The 23,443-nt window shown below is 44.7% G+C and overlaps 1 protein-coding gene and 1 long non-coding RNA gene across 3 annotated transcripts in view; one reads left to right on the forward strand and one right to left on the reverse strand.

The window, feature by feature from the left end:
* Positions 1 to 15,474, forward strand: part of LOC146058181 (uncharacterized) — a 68,493-nt gene extending 53,019 nt beyond the window's left edge. Inside the window, exons 4-6 of one of the 2 annotated variants that reach the window (XR_014469830.1) lie at positions 10,764 to 10,836; positions 14,955 to 15,085; positions 15,213 to 15,474. This is a non-coding gene — a long non-coding RNA (uncharacterized LOC146058181). The remainder of the gene's footprint in view (positions 1 to 10,763; positions 10,837 to 14,954; positions 15,086 to 15,212) is intronic. The other variant, XR_014469829.1, reaches the window with a different exon arrangement.
* WNT11 (Wnt family member 11) overlaps positions 13,708 to 23,443 on the reverse strand; it is an 85,265-nt gene continuing 75,529 nt past the window's right edge. The window contains exon 6 of the mRNA XM_083170255.1: positions 13,708 to 15,781. Coding sequence (XP_083026381.1) covers positions 15,607 to 15,781 — 175 coding nt within the window. The 3' untranslated portion in view covers positions 13,708 to 15,606. The remainder of the gene's footprint in view (positions 15,782 to 23,443) is intronic.

Below are 23,443 nucleotides of genomic sequence, written 5' to 3' on the forward strand. Positions count from 1 at the left end.
CACTGACATAAGTGTCAAGTGGCAGAGAACAAGGGACCCGCAGCGACCTAATACAGAGTATATAACCCAGGAGACGGTAACTTGCAGCTGAATAGGACAATAGAGGACAAGTACAGGGTACGTACACATAGCTGCATCAGCAGAGGACACTGGCATAAGTGTCAAGTGGCAGAGAACAAGGGACCCGCAGCGCCCTAATACAGAGTATATAACCCAGGAGACGGTAACTTGCAGCTGAATAGGACAATAGAGGACAAGTACAGGGTACGTACACATAGCTGCATCAGCAGAGGACACTGGCATAAGTGTCAGGTGGCAGAGAACAAGGGACCCGCAGCGACCTAATACAGAGTATATAACCCAGGAGACGGTAACTTGCAGCTGAATAGGACAATAGAGGACAAGTACAGGGTACGTACACATAGCTGCATCAGCAGAGGACACTGGCATAAGTGTCAAGTGGCAGAGAACAAGGGACCTGCAGCGCCCTAATACAGAGTATATAACCCAGGAGACGGTAACTTGCAGCTGAATAGGACAATAGAGGACAAGTACAGGGTACGTACACATAGCTGCATCAGCAGAGGACACTGGCATAAGTGTCAAGTGGCAGAGAACAAGGGACCCGCAGCGCCCTAATACAGAGTATATAACCCAGGAGACGGTAACTTGCAGCTGAATAGGACAATAGAGGACAAGTACAGGGTACGTACACATAGCTGCATCAGCAGAGGACACTGGCATAAGTGTCAGGTGGCAGAGAACAAGGGACCCGCAGCGACCTAATACAGAGTATATAACCCAGGAGACGGTAACTTGCAGCTGAATAGGACAATAGAGGACAAGTACAGGGTACGTACACATAGCTGCATCAGCAGAGGACACTGGCATAAGTGTCAAGTGGCAGAGAACAAGGGACCTGCAGCGCCCTAATACAGAGTATATAACCCAGGAGACGGTAACTTGCAGCTGAATAGGACAATAGAGGACAAGTACAGGGTACGTACACATAGCTGCATCAGCAGAGGACACTGGCATAAGTGTCAAGTGGCAGAGAACAAGGGACCTGCAGCGACCTAATACAGAAAATATAACCCAGGACACAGTGACTTAATGTACAGTTGAAAAGGACAATAGAGGACAAGTACAGGCTACATACACATAGCTGCATCAGCTGAGGACACTGACATAAGTGTCAGGGTGGCAGAAAGCTGCAGGATTTGGTGCCATCAAAGATTTAAGTAAGAGAAGGAAAAGCACATGAGGGCCCTGCTCGTGACAGCTTACATTCTAAAGGACACATTGACGCTATATGGGGGTTATTTTGGTTGTTTTGGCAGCCTTGCGAGTCCACCAAACCCTGCCTTGCAAATGGTTGGCTGGCACCACCCATTTGCAAGGGCAACTCGCTCGCAGGGGCTGGCGAATGGATGTTACAAAGTTACATCCAATTGCAGGGCAGGGGGAACCTCCCCGCATATAAAAGTCTTACATACGCTGGGAAGGATATGGGCGGGCAGCTGGCATCCGGTGATGTCAGCTGCCCGCACCCGTGTCATGGCCTCATTAGCATGAGAACGCCCAGCGTTTACATAGGAACGCCCATGAAACACTTGGCGTTCCCATATGCTGCCCCACGCCCCTCTCCGGCCCCCGCCCGCTGTCCTGGGTGCGTGCAAGCCCCCTCCGTATGCACATGTGCAGAAATGCCCATGCGCAGTACAAAAACATTGGTCCCCGTGCGAAAGCAGCCCTGCTGCGAACAGACCAGAATAAGGGCCTATGTCTGTTATGCATTTTGGACCTTATTTGGGGGTTTGCACTGAACAGTATTGGGTGACTCCCCTTTTTACACTTCTCCAGATAAACTTTACCTGTGTAACCTGTATACTGTGGTTGTTTTTTAACATCTCTATGAATGCTGCAATACACTTACACATGTATATACAGTACAGAAATAAAAAGCAGGGAGAGCTGTACAAGTGTTGCAGTTAAAATTCTAAGGGCCAGATTCTCTAAGCTTCAAAAGTGATAAAAGGGAAAGTGATAAACAGCCAGCCAATCAGCTCCTGTCTGACATTTTTCAAACACAGTCTGTTACATGGCAGGTAGGAGCTGATTGGCTGGCTGCTTATCACTCTCCCTTTTATCACTTTTGAAGCTTAGAGAATCTGGCCCAAAATCTAAATTTATTGTAGGAGTAAAAAGATATACATACAGTAGATACAAAAAGGCGAGCATATAACCAAGTTCAGGTTGTTACCGATAATGTCAGCATCTTCCGGCTAGTTTCACACACTTCTGCGTTAGTCGAAGATTTCCTTACACATATACCACTGTGCATGTGTCATTTCCTAGATCTACCTTATGCGTTTTATCAGTCATTTTACCCAAATATTGGAGATGGATTTGCTGCCGTTTTTCAATGTTTCTGTTTAATCCAATATTACATTTGGAATTTGAACTTTCTACGACCTCTTGATTTAAATTTGAATCAGTCTGGATAGAAACCTATTCTATGGTACACTTCAACTGGGGCAGATAATACTAGTGGAAACGCCATAGGTCGGTGGAGAATTAAGTTTTACATATTTAAACACAAAAGTCTGCATTGAAGACCATCCTGACGTCCACTGATGCCTTCAATTAATTTGAGAAATAAATTATAATAAACTGAGCAGTATTGTAGGGCTAAAATTGAAATGTTTTATTAAATAAAAGAGTTGATCCTAAATTATTATAAAGATGGTGTTGAAGTTGACACCATTGCCCATTGCACCTCTCCATAAACCTACTAAGTGTCTAGATCTGAGATGTTCCTCAAAAGCAGATTGCAATCAATAACCTGAAAATTTACCACCCTGTGATCTTTTAGCACCATGGTCAACTGTTTCCCAAGGCTATGAAATGGGTTTGAACCCAGAAGTGACTTGGTAGACAAGAGGCATTTGTGTGAATATAAGCATTAAGGCTCTACATGTTCTGCTCTTCAGACGCAAGAGTCCTGTAAACTGAGCACTAGTTATTGGATTGTGTTGTTGAAGGCCAAAAATACCCACCACTGCCAGGGATCGAGAGAGGCTGCTGGAATTACATCTACTATTTGCCCTCTCTTATATCTGTACAAAGTTAGGTTTGAGTTTTAAAGAAGTTCTAAGAGTTGAGTCTGAATTTTGAGCACACTTGTGTCCTTGTCAAAATCAAGTTCATGGTCACCGACATAGGCTTGACCTTGCCTCAACCAAGTAATATAACCCAAACGCTGACAGCGACAGTGTGGGAAATACAGTCAAAGTTCATACTGGTGGTCTCCAGAGGTTAGTTAGTAAGAGCCATGCAGTGTTGCTGAGACATGACCATACTTTTGGAACCAATATATCGCCAATGGTTTGGCTGATGATTCCTTCTGCTGAATGTGAAGCCAGGAGGGCTGAACGTAATGACCCAGGTTATCAGCAATCATTTACCAAATACCCCAGATTTTGCAATCGGAATCAGGGGCATTTGCAGTACTAGAAGTCTGGAAAGACCCACAGGAGGACAGTGTAGAGGTCAAGCAGGACAATGACCAGCCTGGAGGTGTGGAGCCAAGCTGCGAGCTACTGTTGTTAATTATTTGAAAATACCAAGTGTTTTTGATGAAATTAATATTAACAATTAACGATAATTGCTCTGACCCCCATTATCATAAAGACTGTGACAGAACTGTCCTGGCATATCTAGGCCTAACATCCATGTTGGTCCAAGCTTGCATGTGTAATGTCTCCTTATTTACTCTGTAGCCATCAGAGCCGAGGGCAGGTCAACCTGTTATTAATAGTCTAATACCCCTTTAAAACTGCACCTCGGATCTGGGTTATTGCCAGCAATTCGACACAGGGTTAGGCGTCGTGGCCACCTACCTGATGTGCTCCGTTTGCTGTCCCTGCAGGAGGCTCAGGGACGTAGACTGTCGGCGGCTACAGGTGTCCTTCTGGTGAACTTCCGGGGCCGGCAGCAGCATATCACCCACACCTGTAGATGGGGCGATTAGTATATAAACCATTTTTTCTGTTTGTTGGGCACCAGTTATAGCATCCTGAGCCTTGCCTTAGCTTGTGCTGCAGTCCTGCGTGTTCCTGGCCCCTTTACCGTGCTTTCCAGCTGTGTGTGTCTCCTGGTCTGGTCTGTAATTACACCTCACAGATAAGTGAAGAGATATCTGCTTAACTCTTGTGTACTATTTGGTGTCATTTTTTTGATGACAGTCATTTCATTGCTTTACGGTACCAGCTTGTGTATTGTTACACCTATTTGTCATTGTGATTCCCTATATCTGGTAACATCTTTTTGCATTGTTGCATTTGTTGGTTATTTCCTCCTTTGGAGGGTCTGCGCATTTAGGCTTGCTTACCCCTCTTGCAGCACCTGGCCTCCTGCAGATGCCTTGTCACCCTTAAGACCTGGCAGCACCGGGGTGGGGGTGGAATTAATTACCCCCATGAACGTGGCTGTTATATGTGAAGCCTTTGTTCGCAGGAGGCTAACAGGAAAGCCGGGTGCCCGCAACAAGGTGACTGCGCACCCCCTTGACTAACACCCGAGTTAAAAGAAAGGTTAAACCTGGGTCGCCCTATGTATAATGGGCAACCCTGGTTTAATCTGAAAGTGCCAGACACAGGTCCTACCTGGGTTCTAAGTGAAAGGGGTATATGAAAGTCACATTTACAATGGAGAGAGCTACAGTATCAACCAATCAGCCAGTAAGATGGCAGTCAGTTGCTGATTGGCTGGTACTTTATCTCTCTCCACGCTTTGATAAATCTCTCCTCGAGTGCCTTAAAGCAACTGCATGCAACACATTTTGTATACTCCGTTTCCTGAAGTAGTTCTTTGATTTATTGAGGCCCCTTTACCGTGCCTAGCAATAGCAGGTCCACACTTATTTCCACAACAAAATGTCCAATATTATCGTCCATTTGTGATTTAGTTTTACTGCTGCCAGGATGTGACTTTATTCTCTCGCAGAAACACAATTGGAAAAAGCTTTGGTGTGTTGATATTTTCCTTCCTTGGGAAATAAATTACATTTAGGAAAAGCCTGTGTCTCTTTCAGGCTCGCCAACTATATGACTTCCCAGGGGACTGATAAACGGCCCTATCCAAAATGTTTCATGGTGAAGCTGCGCTCAGACGGGGCCGTTTACACACTCCGACATTTACGAGACGTTTGCGGAGGCTTAGAGACACACATGTAGGAACGCTTGGTATAGAAGCCAATGATCTGGGTATCAAGGCTAACAGAATATATCTGATTCACCAACAGAGGAGGCGTCGTCAAACAATAGTCCACTATTAATAAGAAACTACGGTCACAGCTGGCTTAGTTCATAATTGTTATTATTGTTATTATAGTTATTATTACCTATATATATATATATATCAATAGCGTAAGGGCGGTTTTTTATAAGTTACATATTTTTATGACGCTGTTGCCTGTGTATCATATACCGAATTAAAGTCTGAATTCGTATCCTCCCCTATTGTGATGTGCATTTATTTGGTCTCAAGGAGATGGGGATTAATCAATGACACGAAAGTCTGTCCCTGCCTCAATCACTTCCCAACTGCTTCTCCTCTCTGGAATTTTCCAAGAAAGAATAAAGTGTGTTTGTAAGTAATTTTCACATTATCTCTCTCCAAATATGACTAAATCTCCCACTGTATCAGTGGTGCATCCAGCAGGAGGGCAAACAGGGATATTTGGAACGAGCGGTCAGACAGCCCCGAGTGCTCCAGACCACTCTGACGTTTTTCTGTGTGAAAGCAGGGATATGGGCGGGCAGCTGGCATCCGGATATGTTAACTGACCGCCCCCCATACGTGCATCACGACCGGATTACCATACGTAAGCCCAGCGGTATCATGGGAACACCCATGAAACGCGGGGCGTACGCATATGGTAATGAGCCCAAACAGCCCTTCATGCCCTTCTCCACCCCCTGTTTGGATGGTTCCGTAAGCTTATTTTCTGCACAGACCTCACACTGTGTTCGTACGTGTGAGGCGTTCGCAGATACGCCTCAGCGCATGTGCAAACACCAAACATCGCCCGCCCGACTGCACTCGGAGCCATCCGACTCCAGCTGTTGTGAAACTACATATCCCAGCATGCCTTGCCATAGTTTTAGCATTCCCTAATAGAAAAACTGTGGCAAGGTATGATGGAAGTTGTAGTTTCACAACAGCTGGAGGGCCATAGTTTGGAAATGCCTGATCTAATCAGTATTCAAACTAGCGGTGGCGCATATGGCATTTAAGGTGTCTTGGTGCAGGCGGGAAGTAGGATGAGGGGGTTAGGGATCCGCCACTCTCCTGCTCACAGAAACTTCCCGAAGGGGTGGGTTGTGGGGGAGAGACTCCACAGGCAGGTGACAGGAACCTGAAAAACAATGGCAAAATTACATTTTCCCATTTGCTTGACAAAGATCCGGCGTCTGCCCTTTCCTGGCCCTGTGCACTGAGATTCTGAAACAACCTAAAAAAACACCCAAAACATCTTGTCCCACAAAATGCCACTTTATTTTGCATGTGGCTACAATAGGATGTACACAGGTGATCCCATATCACCCACAGCCAGTAACACCCCAGTCTCCCTGGATCATCTCATCATGTTCACTAGTCTTGTTGGTCTAAGGAACTAACGCGTTTTACACAAATAATTCCATGTGTGCAATATCACAAAATAAAAAATGTTTCGCATTTTTGAACATTTGCATTTTGAACATTTGCAAAAGACCCTAAATACATGTTTTACATACAAATTTAAACCTTTCTTGACTGTATCAAGGAGTTAAAGCCCCTTTACCAGTCTCACACCAATGTAACTTTTTCATTTTTAATTTTGTTATAAAAATATCTGCTTTTTTCTTTTTTTGCTCCGTACGTCAGATCCCATAGTCTCTGACCCCCTTCACAGAGGACCTTTCTTCTTTCCATCCACAACTGGTCCATAGAATACCTTTAATTTTGACGACCGCACTGTTGGTTTTAATTTAAAAGGTTTGATGAAAATTCTTGAACAATTTTCGGAGAGGAAAATCTTGGCTCTAATATTTCCACCGACGAGCGACTTCCCCCCAGGGACAACACGTCTGCCCGTACGCTGGATACAAGTGGTTAATATAAGAGTCTATTGACATGTGTTTCTTATCTTACAGGCACCAAAGCGAACAGGATTTCTAGTATGGAATTTTAATGTTCACACATATTTCCTATGACAGACACGTACAAGGTTGTACAAACTTTTCAGCAGAACCAAGGTTATAAAAATCTGTCAATTTGCCATCCAGGAATCTGGAAATAAAAAACAAGCCCCATTTTTAATGCTGGGTGTAAGTACATGGGAACGAAGCCGGGCTCTGTTCCTTAATCTGGATGGATCCACGGGAAGCACTGTTTTTGGAATACTCTGGAACCGCTGAGGATTTTTTTTAGCGCTGGTTGGAGAATTAGGTTTGCCTAAAACTTTTATTGTTTTTTTTTTGACAATTTAATAAAAAAAAATGGTTTCTGTGACTAAAGGGTTCTTAAATATGTAATATAAAAAATATATTGAGAGAAAACATCTCGTATATTCAAGCAATATACTGCATATCTGCAAAAAAAAAAATATTTGAACCTTGCACAGGGCCGCCTTGGGCTGATTCGCAAAGATTCTGTACTGTAGATATGGGGTCATGGCAGCTGAGGATAGGGATGGTCATCGTTGCCTTTATCATCGATGGCAATAGTGCAACTGGCCATTGATAATGTCATACTATGCAATGGGTGACCATCAATGTTTTTACTTATCGATGGTCATCCATTTTCTTTGACTGATTGGCCTGTGGGCCAATCAAAACTCAGGAGTGGGGCTTCACGGGTGTCGGGGGCGGAGCTATGTTCCGTCCCCTCGGGGATAAAAGATAAACAAAACTATTTGTCTATGCTTATCATCGATGGAGTGAAACCATCTGGGTCTTCCCATCAATGCCCAAACTATTCTACATCGGTCATAAACCATCGATGATTTAAAATCATCAATGGTTGATGTTCATCCCTAGCTAAGGGTGGGCATCTGAAGAAGTAGACGGTGGAGATGGCTAAAGCACATAGGGGTTATGTAATAGGGTCCATGTTCTCATATGCCACCTAAATGTGGCTATCCTGGATGCAGATTTAAAGCAGCAACAATACAATAGGGAAAACCAGGCGGATGTAAATGATTGCCGCTTTAAACCTGCAGCTCAGATTACAGGAATTGCGCCACTTCTGAAAACTACGCTCTTGTTGCATAACCCCCTTGGCCTCCTTCCAATGGCCATGGACTGAGGGTATTTCTCATTATATGTAAGTTTGCCACATGATTACGTACCCGCTATTGTCCTCTGTTATCAGTAATGTTAGCCTCAGGGTGGCTCTTTAGAATTTTCTTTAATAGGGTTACAGATAGCGAGACCGGTGTCCACTGAGACTGATGGTTCATTCAAAACCTATTGTATTTCTAATTAAAAAGGTCCCTGCAATGATCTAATTAATGTCGGCAAACAGTACAAGTAACGCCTGGGCGGATTACACTCCCGTTTTGGGTCCATGGCCAAATATTGGCCATTATTCAGATCTGATCACAGTACAAATTTGTTCTCAAAATTAGCAAAACCATGTGCACTGCAGGTGGGGCAGATGTAAAATGTGCAGAGAGAGTTAGATTTGTGTGAGTTATTTTGTTTCTGTGCAGGGTAAATACTGACTGCATTATTTTTACACTGCAATTTAGATTTCAGTTTCAACACACTCCACCCAAGTTTAACTCTCTCTGCACATGTTACATCTGCCCCACCTGCAGTGCACATGTTTTTTTTTCTCATTTTGAGAACAAATTTGCACTGAGATCAGATCTGAATAAGGGCCATTGTCAGCTAGCAATTGTGACTCATGCAGATCCATTGCACAGCCTAATAAATAGTAGGTCATACTAAGCAATGAGCAGCACATAGCTTTCATAAATTAGATAGCATACAGGCAGAATAATATTTGTACCCGCTGTTATGATTATTATTAATATAATTTTAGCATTAATATATTATAAATAATATAACATATACAATAAAATATATACAAATATATGTGTGTGTGTATAATGCATGCAGTAAATCTGATGTACATTGCACCTAATAGCTTGTGAAACGCGTGGCACAGCTACCTGCTTACTTTGATTACCCTGGAATGCGTTGTTGGGAATGGGAATACAGATTATATTGCAGCTCTGTCTGTCTGTCTGTAAGAGGGTGACTAAGCCCCTGGGCAGAACGACGTTGTTAAAAACACAAGAAGAACAAACACTGTCTTTGTTCCCTTTTTTCATCATTTTTATGTTTTTTGTTTTTTTTTTCCTTTTTAATTTTTTGGCAAATACTTGCATTTGCTGTTTTCGGTACATCCCAGAAACCTTCTGGAAACATGAAGCAGTTTAGTATATAAAAATGTACACAAAACTTCAGTAAGAATGCAAAAAGCTAAATCTATACGTAAGCAAATATATATTTAAAAAAAACATGACACGGGAAGACGACAAGGAAGGAAGACACTTGCCCCACGCAACATAGATAATTGGAATGTACTGTGTATGTACACACACACGCACATATATCTAAAAGAGATTTGGGGTTGGAACTCTCCTTCACGGTCACGGTGGGCAATAGCTACATTTTGAGCCAGATGTACTAAGCTTGAAAAGTGATAAACCACCAGCCAATCAGCCCCAACTGCCATGTACAGTCAAAATTAGGGCCCTTATTCTGAATCGTGCGGTACGGGCCGCGTGCGGCCGTACCGCCGATGTTTTCAGTCTGCACATGCGCAGAGGTCAATCTGCGCATGTGCAGCCGAATTCGCCGCAGACGTATTTCGTCCGCCGCAAAGGGGGCGTATAGGGGCGTGAGGGGCTTCATACCCTCATTTCCCTATGCATACGCCCCGCGTTTCATGGGCGTTCCCATGCAAACGCGGGGCGTATGCATGGTAATGAGGGTATGACGCCAGTGATGGGGGCGGAAAGCTGACGTCGCCGGATGTCAGTTCTCCGGCCCCATACAAGCTATCACACGGACGATTGTCCGTGTGGTCTCAGCTTGCGGGAGCTGCTGGGGCGTGCGGCCCTGCCTTCGATGGTCGACGACCATCAAATGCAGGGGGCAGCTCCCACCATGGTGGAGGCGTACGCCCCACCATTTTTATGCGGATCGCCAGCCGTCCGTGTACGGACGGTCGTGGCGATCCGTAGTGTGGGCGGGGATTGGTTTGTGCGGCCGGAGCACCGTGTGCGGCTCCGGCCGCACGATTCAGAATAAGGGCCTAGGAGCTGATTGGTTGGTGGTTTATCACTCTCCATTTATCACTTTTCAAGGCTTAGTACATCTCGCCCTTTGACTTCATCAGCTATACCATCATCACCTCCCCACAGCCAACAACAGCATGACCCTTCAGATGCGGCTGAGTTTTAGTACGTTGATGCAGCAATGTTCTGTACTGTTCATGTTCTACTTGCGGCTGAACGCTATTTCTGTTATGCACTCTGTAAGGCGCTGCAGGCCCCTTAAGGCTCCATCAGAATATTTGTACAAAATTGGACAATAACAGTTATCATATCAGCACAATAACCAATGGAGGGAATTATTTCTACAAGTTTAAAGGAAATATTCCGCCAATCCTGTGGAAATCTATTGAAATGATTCTTGTTGTAGACCAAGCTAGCACAGCAGAAGCTGGGACCCTGCACCGCTGCTGGTGAGCCGGGCAACTGGATCCCAGTACAAGGTATCTGTACGCACGTGGGTACGCACACGACTTGTGACAATCTGCATGACAAGCCGGGGAGTATAGAAGAATCTTGAATGAAAGGATATTTCAATATTCTAAATATATTTAAAAAAAAAAAATTCATTTTTATTTTGCCATAAGCACATACAAGTCAAGTACAATGTTCCATAAATTGTTATAAGGGACTTCTAATGGCTTTTTCTGTGGTAATTATACCCCTTTCAGACATAACAGCAAATTACCGGGTGAAGCAGTTCTGAAACCGGGTGAGCAGTGTGAAAGGGTAATCCTGGGTCTTAAATCCAGAGTCAATGACCCTGCTCTTTTACTGGGGTCATTGACCCGGGATTTGTGATCCGGGTAGATCCTTTCACACTAGACAAATTACCCGTGTTTTTAGCAAATTACCTGTTTTTTTAACCTGTAATTTGCTGCTATTGCTGCATTCTCATTGCTGCCCCTGCAAAATTCCGGGTTTTTCTTGCCGGTTTTTGGCGGGGCACTGAGCTTCTCAGTTCAACAGACCCCCTTCATACTGCACCTCAAACCCGGGAATTTCCCGTGTCTGCCCCTTTCACACTGCTTTCCATGGTCTGCCTTCCAACAAGTGTGTGGAATGTAATAGCAGCTTTGATTGGGTGTTGGGAAATTTGTACAAATTGCTGTGATTGGCTGTTTAAAAAACAGCTTTTATTGGCTGGCTGTCACATATCACATGATTACATCCCCCAATGAGCTTATTTTTTGGCATCATGTGTGAAAAACACAGGTCTGTGCTATTCACACTGCCGTACACCCCTGTATTACCCAGGAGGAAAAACCCTGCAAAAAAACAGTGTGTAATTCCCGGGGCATAACACCCGGGAATTTCACAAAGACCCTTTCACACACAACGCGACACGGGAATTTTCCGCTTGCCCCGGAAAATACCCAGGTTTTTGCGGCAGTGAGAACGGGGTATAAGTGTGAAAGGGGTCAGACTGCACCTGGCAAAATTACCTGGGAATTGCCGGGTTGCATGTCTGAAAGGGGTATTAGTGGCTTCCACAATTTGGGCAGGTGCTGCAGTTTTGTACAATACAGTTGGTCAGCTGCTGATTATAATCCCCATTCCCCAGTTGAATATAAAATTATTGAGTCAAATGGACATATTTACTCATTTAAAGGGTCAATAAGATTGAGTGCAAAATTGGAAAGTAATTTAATATCATTGCCCTTAAAGTAGATTTTCCTACAAAATATACCCAAAGTGAAACATGAATTAATTCAATAAAAAGGTCCAATGAGGCAACAGCTTAATTTAAAATAAAATAAACTTAGAAATCTAATGGGATATATGTTTAATATATCTTTTTTTTTTACAAAAAAAATACAATTCAAATGTTTTGCGTGTGTGTAGCCAGATGGTCTTGCTTGCTTAGTCCAATGGTGTGAGATGCGTACCTTCAAATGTTCCAGACAGTCCAAGTTTTAAAATTCACATTTTAATCGTTGACAAACGTAAAGTCAACTTTGAGTTACGGAAATGTAAAAAAACGTAAACAAAAAATTCCAATAATAATGCTCCAAAAAGTTTTTGTATGATTTTTTTTTTTTTTAATTCTTATGGTTTATTCGATCCCTCAAGCTTTTATAAGTGCCTCCTAAGTTTTTCTTATATGTATATATATTTTTTTTTAACAAACGCAGATTAAAAGGAACAATGAATCTACTTTGTGGCTGAATCCAATACATTTCTATCAGAATTGTTAATATTCAGTACAGGCAATCTTTTTTTTTTTAAATATATACTTTCATAATGTTCTGTTAATCTAGTTCCAAATTAGCAAACTTCAAATCCCCTGGCCTGTTCGCTGGTTGATTAAGGGCATGATTCAGTTTGGATCTGAATGGACTGAATTCGGCCCAGTGACCGATGTTGCGGTGACCGAAAAACACTGCGAATGCAGGCGTGTCGATGCCTGGTCAGGGTAAATGGCTGATGTCACATGGCGGGCCATGTCCGTCGGAAATAAAAGGCAGCCTAGACTAACTTTTATTTGCGAATACGAAAAATAAATCATTTGATTTTCGGCGGTGCGCCCGCATGCGAAGTGATGTGTAAGCGTACACATCCCCTCGCATGCAAGGGCGGGGATTCACAGGGCGGGAGGGGCGGATGTTCGCTCGGGTGGAGGGCGGCGTTTATCTGCTGGCTAGACAGCGAAAATACGCTGCTTCGCGTGCAGGTCTGAATTAGGCCCTTAAATTTTAGATAACAGATGGAATCATTGTTTATTATATATTAATGACAAAGTGCTGATTTGTGTGGGGGTAACCCTCCTAACATTTTTGCCAATATTACTATTCGCGATTTTAAGTCGTACATGCACCCAGATGCCTAATTCCTATGTTAAATGCCCCCCAGACCCGATTTCAGATTGTACACCCACCCTGATGGGTAATGACTATGTTAAATGCCCCCCCCATTGTTAACGCCACCCCACTATCAACGCAAACCCGATGCGTGGCGAGGGGCGGTGGTACGCGTCCTCCGACCTTTTCATACCCCCACTATCCACGTCGGCGTGGAGTTGATTTCATATAGTGTGGCGAGCGCAGCGAGCCACCGAGCCCGAAGCGTGGCGAGCGCACGCGTAATACTTGTGAAGTAATGCGCGTGCGTTCGCCACGCTTCGGGCTCGGTGGCTCGCTGCGCTCGCCACACTATATAAAATCAACTCCACGCCGATGTGGATAGTGGGGGTATGAAAAGGTCGGAGGACGCGTACCGCCGCCCCTCGCGGGCTCGCTATGCTCGCCACGCTTCGGGTTGGCGTTGATAGTGGGGTGGCGTTAACAATGGGGGGGTCATTTAACATACTCATTACCCATCAGGGTGGGTGTACAATCTAAAATCGGGTCTGGGGGGCATTTAACATGGAAATCGCGTCGCATCACATGCCATTATAATGGCATGCGATGCAATATTAAAATTGTACACTCAGCCCGGGGAAAGGCTCAAATCGGTCCCATCGCATGCCATTGCATACCTTAATTAGTGGTATGCGATGCGATGGGCGCCGTCATAATACACAAGTACCTTTTATTCTCCTTATAAGAGCTGCCATTGGGGATAGCCACCGGTTCCTGCATGTGGGGTCAGTCGGCGGACACAGTGGGTGCTAGGAGGGATCTGATTGGATCCCTCTTCAGCGCTGATGTGGAAAGAAGCCCATAATGCTAGCTTTTCCAGTTAATACATAAAGGGGATGATTCTGATTGACTCGCTAAGCAGCAAAAAATGGCTGCTTAGCGAGCCATCTAATGTCCGCCCTCCGCCGCGCTCCAAATGTTCCCGCTGCTCTGAGAATCATTTTTACCCTGTTTGCAAATCTAAGTCAGTCTTGACTGACCAAGACTTGCACCATCCAGTCCGAGAATGGGACGGGTGTCTGACGCCTGTGACGTCAGCTGCCCTCCTCCAGTAGACAGCCGCCTGCGTTCACATGGGGATGCCCAGCGTTTTCCAGGGCTCACCCAGTGTTCTCGTGGGTACGCCCAGGGAATGCTGCGTGTCCCCATGCGTACACCCCTGCCCACCTTGATCCGGCCGCCACCCTGTGCGACCGCCTCAACAACGAAGGTGCCCGCACATGCAAATATGCGCATGTGCAGAGCGCAAACATCGGTCCCGGTGCGAACACGCCAGGGATGGAACAGATTAGAATCACCACCAAAGTGTAAAGAGATAAAAGTTCTTTTGAAGCCTTTAAAGTGACAGAAACAGATTGGTTGGCACTTTATTTCTCTCCACTTTATCTCTCACCTATATTTGATACATCTCCCTTCTACCAACGAATCAGACAGGACTTCCAGCGAAAGAAAAAATAATAAGTCTACGCTCTTTACCTATACGTTGTATATTTACAAGTGGCATTTCATAAAACAGCATAGAAAATTAATATAAAAATATATCGTAGAAACCATTTTATATTTACCTTTTTTGTTTAACATTTATTCATACAAACTTTAAGCTGTTTACTTACATTTATATTTTATATATATATATTTATATATAAAAAGGTAGGAGATAAAAGAAGGCAAATGCTATATTCATAAATATCTCTCTGTAGGTTCTGCAGACAAATAAAAAATTTGTACATCCACCGACAGCGGCCGGACACTGTTGCCAGGACGATAAATTGAGATGCAATCCGTCCCGTCGGTTACGGAACTCCGGAGAATGTAAACAATCCTTGATAAAGTGAGTTTTAATGAGGGTTCATTGCACTCTGGTTCGGACAGTTTCCCAGATGGAGCCCGCCGGAGTAAAGGAACGTAAGGGGGCTTCAATTTCGTTAAGTCCACAATTTTTTTTTTCTCCTTCACAGGTTATTAAAAAACATCCCTCATTCTTCATCATTGTTCAACAGCAGTGGGGTCAGACCACGCGGAGAGGAACGTCATTTAAATCGAGAGTATTTACAATCTGGCAGACGCAGGGAGCGACCGGGACTACTACTCCAACCACGCTCAGAAGTCCTGTGTTTAGATTTTTTTTAAAAATAGAAAAAAAACATTCATGTCGGTCCCAAAAAAATAATAATTAGATGTGATATTTTTTTCCCTTACTCTGTATAATAATAAATCTGATTTGGCACACTTGTTTTTTTGTAGAACGGCTTTGTCCATGCGAAGGCAAGTACTTTCCGATCGCGGCTAGTGCTTTGGTTTATCCTTTTTTTGGAGGGAGGTTGGGGTATCCTCGCACGGAGCAGGGTTCTCTCATTTGCACACATATCGCTCCACAGTCCTCTCACATTTTTTGCAGGTAACGTAGCAACACCAGTGGTATTTGCAGTGACATCTCTCCACCACTTTGTCCATGTACGGGTTGTACCCTCTGCCGCAGCACATTAAATCACAGCTGTCGCTCCCATTCGATGTCTTGTTGCATTGCCTGGAACAGAACAATGAGAGTTAATCACTTAACCTAGGTCATTGTCGCAGCATTCAGTGGGGGACTTGGGGTGATTCAGGTCGGCTCGCAAAGCACATTTGGTTTGCTAATGGACAAAACCATGCTGCAATACAGGTGGGGCAGATGTAACAGGTGCAGAGAGAGTTACATTTGGGTGAATTATTTTGTTTCTGTGCAGGGTAAATACTGGCTGCATTATTTTTACACTGACATTTAGAATTCAGTTTGTAGCACACCCCACCCAAATCTAACTCTCTCTGCACATGTTACATCTACCCCACCTGCAGTGCAGCATGGTTTTGTCCATTAGCAAACCAATGGGCCGATTCCGGAGTGAACCAAATTCGCCCCCCCCCCTCCCCCGATGGACGGGGTTTTTCTGTACATGTGCAAATGGACTGTGAATGGACCCGGCGATTTACAATGTCGTCTGGTCATACACAGCAGGGGGGGACAAAGGTGGGATGGGTGGTGGTGCACGGACATGTGAATGTCCAGCGTTTAATAGGCGTTCCCATGGGATTGCGGGCAGGACAAGGTGTGCCGGGGGCAATGTCACATGATGTTAGTCGGTCGCCCTGTCTTCATCCCGCTGCCACAAATATAAGCCAGTCCCCATATTTGCGACCATTGAGTGATTTCTTCTGCAGCGGCCCATGTGTACCCCATCCCGATGCGGCGGCGGAGGGGGTGTATTTTCAGTGGGACGGGCTCTCCGGGACTCGGTAAGCTGCAAGCTTCGCAGCTTACTGATTCAACGTGAATCACCCCCCCTTAAGGTCAAGCACCCGATACTTTAAATGCAGCAACCTCTGCATCGGCCCCCCCCCCCCCAAAAAAAAAATGTGCGCAAGGGCACATATGCAGCTGACATGCAATTATTTTATTTATTAACAGTTACTTATATGGTGCCAGCATAGACCGTTGTGCCGTACAGCACTGCGCTACAGACATGAGGTTACACACTGCATCTGTACAGTAATTACAGTGACTGCACCAGATGTAGGAGGCTTGTAACCAAATTCTTACTTTTCTTTGTTAATATTAATAAAAATGCCGCAGGGCAAAGTGCAGCTGGGTCATTTGTTTAAATGACATATTTACTTTTTGTCTACTTGATGAGGCATGTAATAGGATGATGTCATAAATCTGGAACAATTACCAAGGGCTACGCCAGCCCGCAGCTTTCATTTACATTCTTTCATGTATTTATTAATAGTATATACATAGAAAGTTTTACTCTGAGAAAAAATATACTCACACTTATACCTGTGCGCAAAATGCTTTAGCCCTAACACTCCCGGTAGTTTTGGGCAACTTTGATATACCCACTTGTAGACCCCCTCTGGCAACTTTTACAAAATATATCACATAAGCTTTTTGATGTCGTTATTATCGATTCTATTATATATTTTGGGCAGTACGGATGGTGTAATGTTTAGCATTACTGTGCAGAGTTTGTATATTCTCCCCGTACTTGCGTGGGTTTCCTCCGGGTACTCCGGTTTCCTCCCACAATCCAAAAATATACTGGTAGGCTAATTGGCTCCCAACAAAATTAACCCTAGAATGTCTGTGTGCGTGTACATGTGGTAGGGAATATAGATTGTAAGCTCTACTGGGGCAGGGACTGATGTGAATGTTGAAATATTTTCCGTAAAGCGCTGCGGAATATGTGTGCGCTATATAAGAAACTGTTATTAAATACATTTTTTTGGTACTTATGTAGTAACTGGGCTGCCGATTTCTAAATCGGGTCGGATCGGGAGATCGCATCGCATCGCATGCGACCATGCGATTCGATGCGATGCGATGCGATGCGATGACCCGATTTTTCCATAGGAATCAATGTTAAAATGGACTGAGTCCATTTTAACATGGAATTCAATGGGAAAAATGGGTCCTTTTCATACCCCTACTATCCAAGTGGGCATGGAGTTGGATATAAACCTGTGGCGAGCGTAGCGAGCCACCGAGCCCGAAGCGTGGCGAGCGAAGCGAGCCCCGCGAGGGGACGAATACTGTCCCCTCGCGGGGCTCGCTTCGCTCGCCACGCTTCGCTCGCCACGCTTCGGGCTCGGTGGCTCGCTACGCTCGCCACAGGTTTATATCCAACTCCATGCCCACTTGGATAGTAGGGGTATGAAAAGGACCCATTTTTCCATAGGAATCATTTTAACATTGATTCCTATGGAAAAATCGGGTCATCGCATCCGATATCGGATGCGATGCGATGCGATGCGATGCGATATCGCATCGCATCGCATCTGATTGTATGCCTTAACTTAAGGCATACTATTAAAAAATCGGCAGCCCAGATACTACATAAGTACCATTTTTTTTTTAAATTTCGTTCATGAAGCAATGGGGATGTTAGAAGTACAGCAAAAAAACAAACAAACAAAAAAAACAAGTAACCTGCTGCACTGCAGTGGGGCAGATGTAACATGTGCAGAGAGAGTTAGATGGGGCAGGTGTAAGATGAGCAGAGAGGGTTAGATGTTGGAGGGGTGAATGTAAGATGGGCAGAGAGCATTAGATGTGGGAGGAGCAGATGTAAAATGGGCAGAGAGAGTTAGATGTGGGAGGGGCAGATGTAAGATGGGCAGAGAGCAATAGATGTGGGAGGGGCAGATGTAATATGGGCAGAGAGAGTAAGATGGGGAAGATGTAAGATGGGCAGAGAGTTAGATGTGGGAGGGGCAGATGTAAGATGGTCAGAGTTAGATGTGGGAGGGGCAGATGTAAGATGGCAGAGAGCAATAGATGTGGGAGGGGCAGATGTAATATGGGTATAAAAAGTTAGATGTGGGAGGGGCAGATGTAAGATGGGCAGAGAGAATTAGATGTGGGAGGGGCAGGTGTAAGATGGGCAGAGAGAATTAGATGTTGGAGGGGCAGGTGTAAGATGGGCAGAGAGAGATAGATGTAAGATGGGCAGAGAGAATTAGATGTGGGATGGGGCAGATGTAAGATGGGCAGAGAGAATTATATGTGGGAGGGGCAGGTGTAAGACGGGCAGAGAGCAATAGATGTGGGAGGGGCAGATGTAAGATGGACAGGGAGTTAGATGTGGGAGGGGCAGGTGTAAGATGGGCAGAGAGAATTAGATGTGGGAGGGGCAGATGTAAGATGGGCAGAGAGCAATAGATGTGGGAGGGGCAGGTGTAAGATGGGCAGAGAGAGTTAGATGTGGGAAGGGCAGGTGTAAGATGGGCAGAAAGAATTAGATGTGGGAGGGGTAGGTGTAAGATGGGCAGAGAGAATTAGATGTGGGAGGGGTAGGTGAAAGATGGGCAGAAAGAATTAGATGTGGGAGGGGTAGGTGTAAGATGGGCAGAGAGAATTAGATGTGGGAGGGGCAGGTGTAAGATGGGCAGAGAGAATTACATGTGGGAGGGGCAGGTGTAAGATGGGCAGAGAGAATTAGATGTGGGAGGGGCAGATGTAAGATGGGCAGAGAATTAGATGTGGGAGGGGCAGGTGTAAAATGGGCAGAGAGAATTAGATGTGGGAGGGGCAGGTGTAAGATGGGCAGAGAGAATTCGATGTGGGAGGGGCAGGTGTAAATGGGCAGCGAGAATTAGATGTGGGAGGGGCAGACGTAAGATGGGCAGCGAGAATTAGATGTGGGAGTGGCAGGTGTAAGATGTGCAGAGAGTTAAACGTGGGACATTGTATGCAAAGGGGGCGCATACAGTGTATCTCATGCAATCCTGCCACCCGGGAGCTGCCAGGTGAGTTGGTGGGGTATCGCATGAGAGGTTTGCAGTAGTGGATGGGGGCCTTGTCCAAATTCAAATCTAAATAACAGGCAAAAATAATAACTGTTTACATTTCTTTGCATCTCCAAGTGTACGCCCACTGTAACTGGAAGAATATAACAGCTGCCTGATTATTTAAATACATTCTTGAAAAGCACAGTTCCATGCAGCCAGATATAGCTGAGTGTTATTTATATTTACGGAGGACACAGGGTACACTAATCCCATATTACATTCTACAGAATCTGCTGCGCTATATAAGACACTGTAACGGAATCTGCTGCACTATATAAGACACTGTAACGGAATCTGCTGCGCTATATAAGACACTGTAACGTAATCTTCTGCTCTATATAAGACTCTGTAACGGAATCTGCTGCGCTATATAAGACACTGTAACGGAATCTGCTGCGCTATATAAGACACTGTAACGGAATCTGTTGCACTATATAAGACACTAAAGGAATCTGCTGCGCTATATAAGACACTGTAACGGAATCTGCTGCGCTATATAAGACACTGTAACGGAATCTGCTGCGCTATATAAGACACTGTAACGGAATCTGCTGCGCTATATAAGATGCTGTAACGGAATCTGCTGCGCTATATAAGACACTAACGGAATCTGTTGCGCTATATAAGACGCTGTAACGGAATCTGCTGCGCTATATAAGACGATGTAACGGAATCTGCTGCGCTATATAAGACGCTGTAACGGAATCTGCTATGCTATATAAGACGCTGTAACGGAATCTGCTGCGCTATATAAGAAGCTGTAACGGAATCTGCTGCACTATATAAGACGCTGTAACGGAATCTGCTGCGCTATATAAGACGCTGTAACGGAATCTGCTGCGCTATATAAGACACTGTAACAGAATCTGCTGCACTATATAAGACACTGTAACGGAATTTGCTGCGCTATATAAGACACTGTAACGGAATCTGCTGCGCTATATAAGACACTGTAACAGAATCTGCTGCACTATATAAGACGCTGTAACGGAATCTGCTGCACTATATAAGACGCTGTAACGGAATCTGCTGCGCTATATAAGATGCTGTAACGGAATCTGCTGCACTATATAAGACACTAACGGAATCTGTAACGGAATCTGCTGCGCTATATAAGACGCTGTAACGGAATCTGCTGCGCTATATAAGACGCTGTAACGGAATCTGCTGCGCTATATAAGACGCTGTAACGGAATCTGCTATGCTATATAAGACGCTGTAACGGAATCTGCTGCGCTATATAAGACGCTGTAACGGAATCTGCTGCACTATATAAGACGCTGTAACGGAATCTGCTGCACTATATAAGACGCTGTAATGGAATCTGCTGCACTATATAAGACACTGTAACGGAATCTGCTGCACTATATAAGACACTGTAACGGAATCTGCTGCACTATATAAGACACTGTAACGGAATCTGCTGCCCTATATAAGATGCTGTAACGGAATCTTCTGCGCTATATAAGACGCTGTAACGGAATCTGCTGCGCTATATAAGACACTGTAACGGAATCTGCTGCGCTATATAAGACGCTGTAACGGAATCTGCTGCGCTATATAAGACACTGTAACGGAATCTGCTGCGCTATATAAGACACTGTAACGGAATCTGCTGCGCTATATAAGTCACTGTAACGGAATCTGCTGCGCTATATAAGACACTGTAATGGAATCTGCTGGGCTATATAAGACACTGTAACGGAATCTGCTGCGCTATATAAGACACTGTAACGGAATCTGCTGCGCTATATAAGACGCTGTAACGGAATCTGCTGCGCTATATAACCAACTGTAACGGAATCTGCTGCGCTTTATAAGACACTGTAACGGAATATGCTGCGCTATATAAGACACTGTAATGGAATCTGCTGCGCTATATAAGATACTGTAACGGAATCTGCTGCGCTATATAAGACACTGTAACGGAATCTGCTGCGCTATATAAGACGCTGTAACGGAATCTGCTGCGCTATATAAGACGCTGTAACGGAATCTGCTGCGCTATATAAGACACTGTAACGGAATCTGCTGCGCTATATAAGATGCTGTTACGGAATCTGCTGCGCTATATAAGACACTGTAACGGAATCTGCGGCGCTATATAAGTCACTGTAACGGAATCTGCTGCGCTATATAAGTCACTGTAACGGAATCTGCTGCGCTATATAAGACACTGTAACGGAATCTGCTGCGCTATATAAGGCACTGTAACGGAATCTGCTGCGCTATATAAGTCACTGTAACGGAATCTGCTGCGCTATAGAAGACACTGTAATGGAATCTGCTGGGCTATATAAGACACTGTAACGGAATCTGCTGCGCTATATAAGACACTGTAACGGAATCTGCTGCGCTATATAAGACGCTGTAACGGAATCTGCTGCGCTATATAAGACGCTGTAACGGAATCTGCTGCGCTATATAACCAACTGTAACGGAATCTGCTGCGCTATATAAGACACTGTAACGGAATATGCTGCGCTATATAAGACACTGTAATGGAATCTGCTGCGCTATATAAGATACTGTAACGGAATCTGCTGCGCTATATAAGACGCTGTAACGGAATCTGCTGCACTATATAAGACACTGTAACGGAATCTGCTGCGCTATATAAGATGCTGTTACGGAATCTGCTGCGCTATATAAGACACTGTAACGGAATCTGCTGCGCTATATAAGTCACTGTAACGGAATCTGCTGCGCTATATAAGTCACTGTAACGGAATCTGCTGCGCTATATAAGACACTGTAATGGAATCTGCTGCGCTATATAAGAAACTGGAACGGTATCTGCTGCGCTATATAGGAAACTGTAAATAAATAAATAAATCTGAATGACAAAAACCCCTCTAACATATTTTTTGCTTTAAAAAAGGGGAAACAACTGAACGACATGCAGGTCATGAAATCTGCAAATAACGCCAATAGCTTAACATGGGACGGAATATATCATCTTCACTTTGGGAGAATTGCAGAATCTGGTCGGGTCACTTGGAGATAGAATGAAGTTTGGGAGCCTGGCGGGGGGGGGGGGGGGGGGGGGGGCGGAGAGAGGTTTGCATTGTGCAGACACGGTAAAGAGGAGACAAAGGGAAGAATTGGATTTGACAGACTCTGTGTAAATACACAGTAGCAGAAGACAGATTGGGGAAACTGATACTCGGGGAAAGAGACGTGATGGTTATTTATCCAAGGGATAGGAGAGCTGACAATGGCAAGACCATCGCTGCTAAAGGGAAAGAGATTTAGATTTAGAAAAAATATGTCTGAATTATGGGGTCATTCAGAACTGCTTGCTGGGCTGCGTAGCGCGGTAAACGCTGCCCTGCCAAACGCACCTACTGCATCAATGGTAGTTCCGTCTCTGATACACACGCTGAGATTTTGACTCTACTAGAACAATAGCTCAAATCGTGCTGTGGGCCTAATTCAGAACCCAAAACCATGCTGCACTGCAGGTGGCGGGCTGAGCTAACCAGCTGCCCAGCAAGCGTGTCTGAATCAGTCCGATACTGTACTGTACTGATGTTGCAGAAAAAAAATTCCCTCAATACCTAAATATGTAATAATAGGGCAGCACAGGCCGGCGTTATATAAAGCAGGGAGCTGACAAGCGCAGTATGAATACTTTATGGTAATGGTAATCACGCCGTGTAGAATCGCTCACATGTCTCCTGTGTAATGTATCGGGGTCATAAAAATATACGCCTGTCAAATCAAAGTCTGCGTGAGATGAAACGCAGAGAGGGGAACGGAAGATTTACAGTCCACTTATATTAGTGGGCTGTACGGACGGGAAGGCTCCAACGTGTCAGACAGAAGAGTCTCTGCATGCCAGATATCAGGGTGTGGGCCC

This window comes from Crinia signifera, chromosome 2 (assembly GCF_055691185.1).
Source record: "Crinia signifera chromosome 2, ASM5569118v1, whole genome shotgun sequence".
Lineage (NCBI taxonomy): Eukaryota > Metazoa > Chordata > Amphibia > Anura > Myobatrachidae > Crinia > Crinia signifera.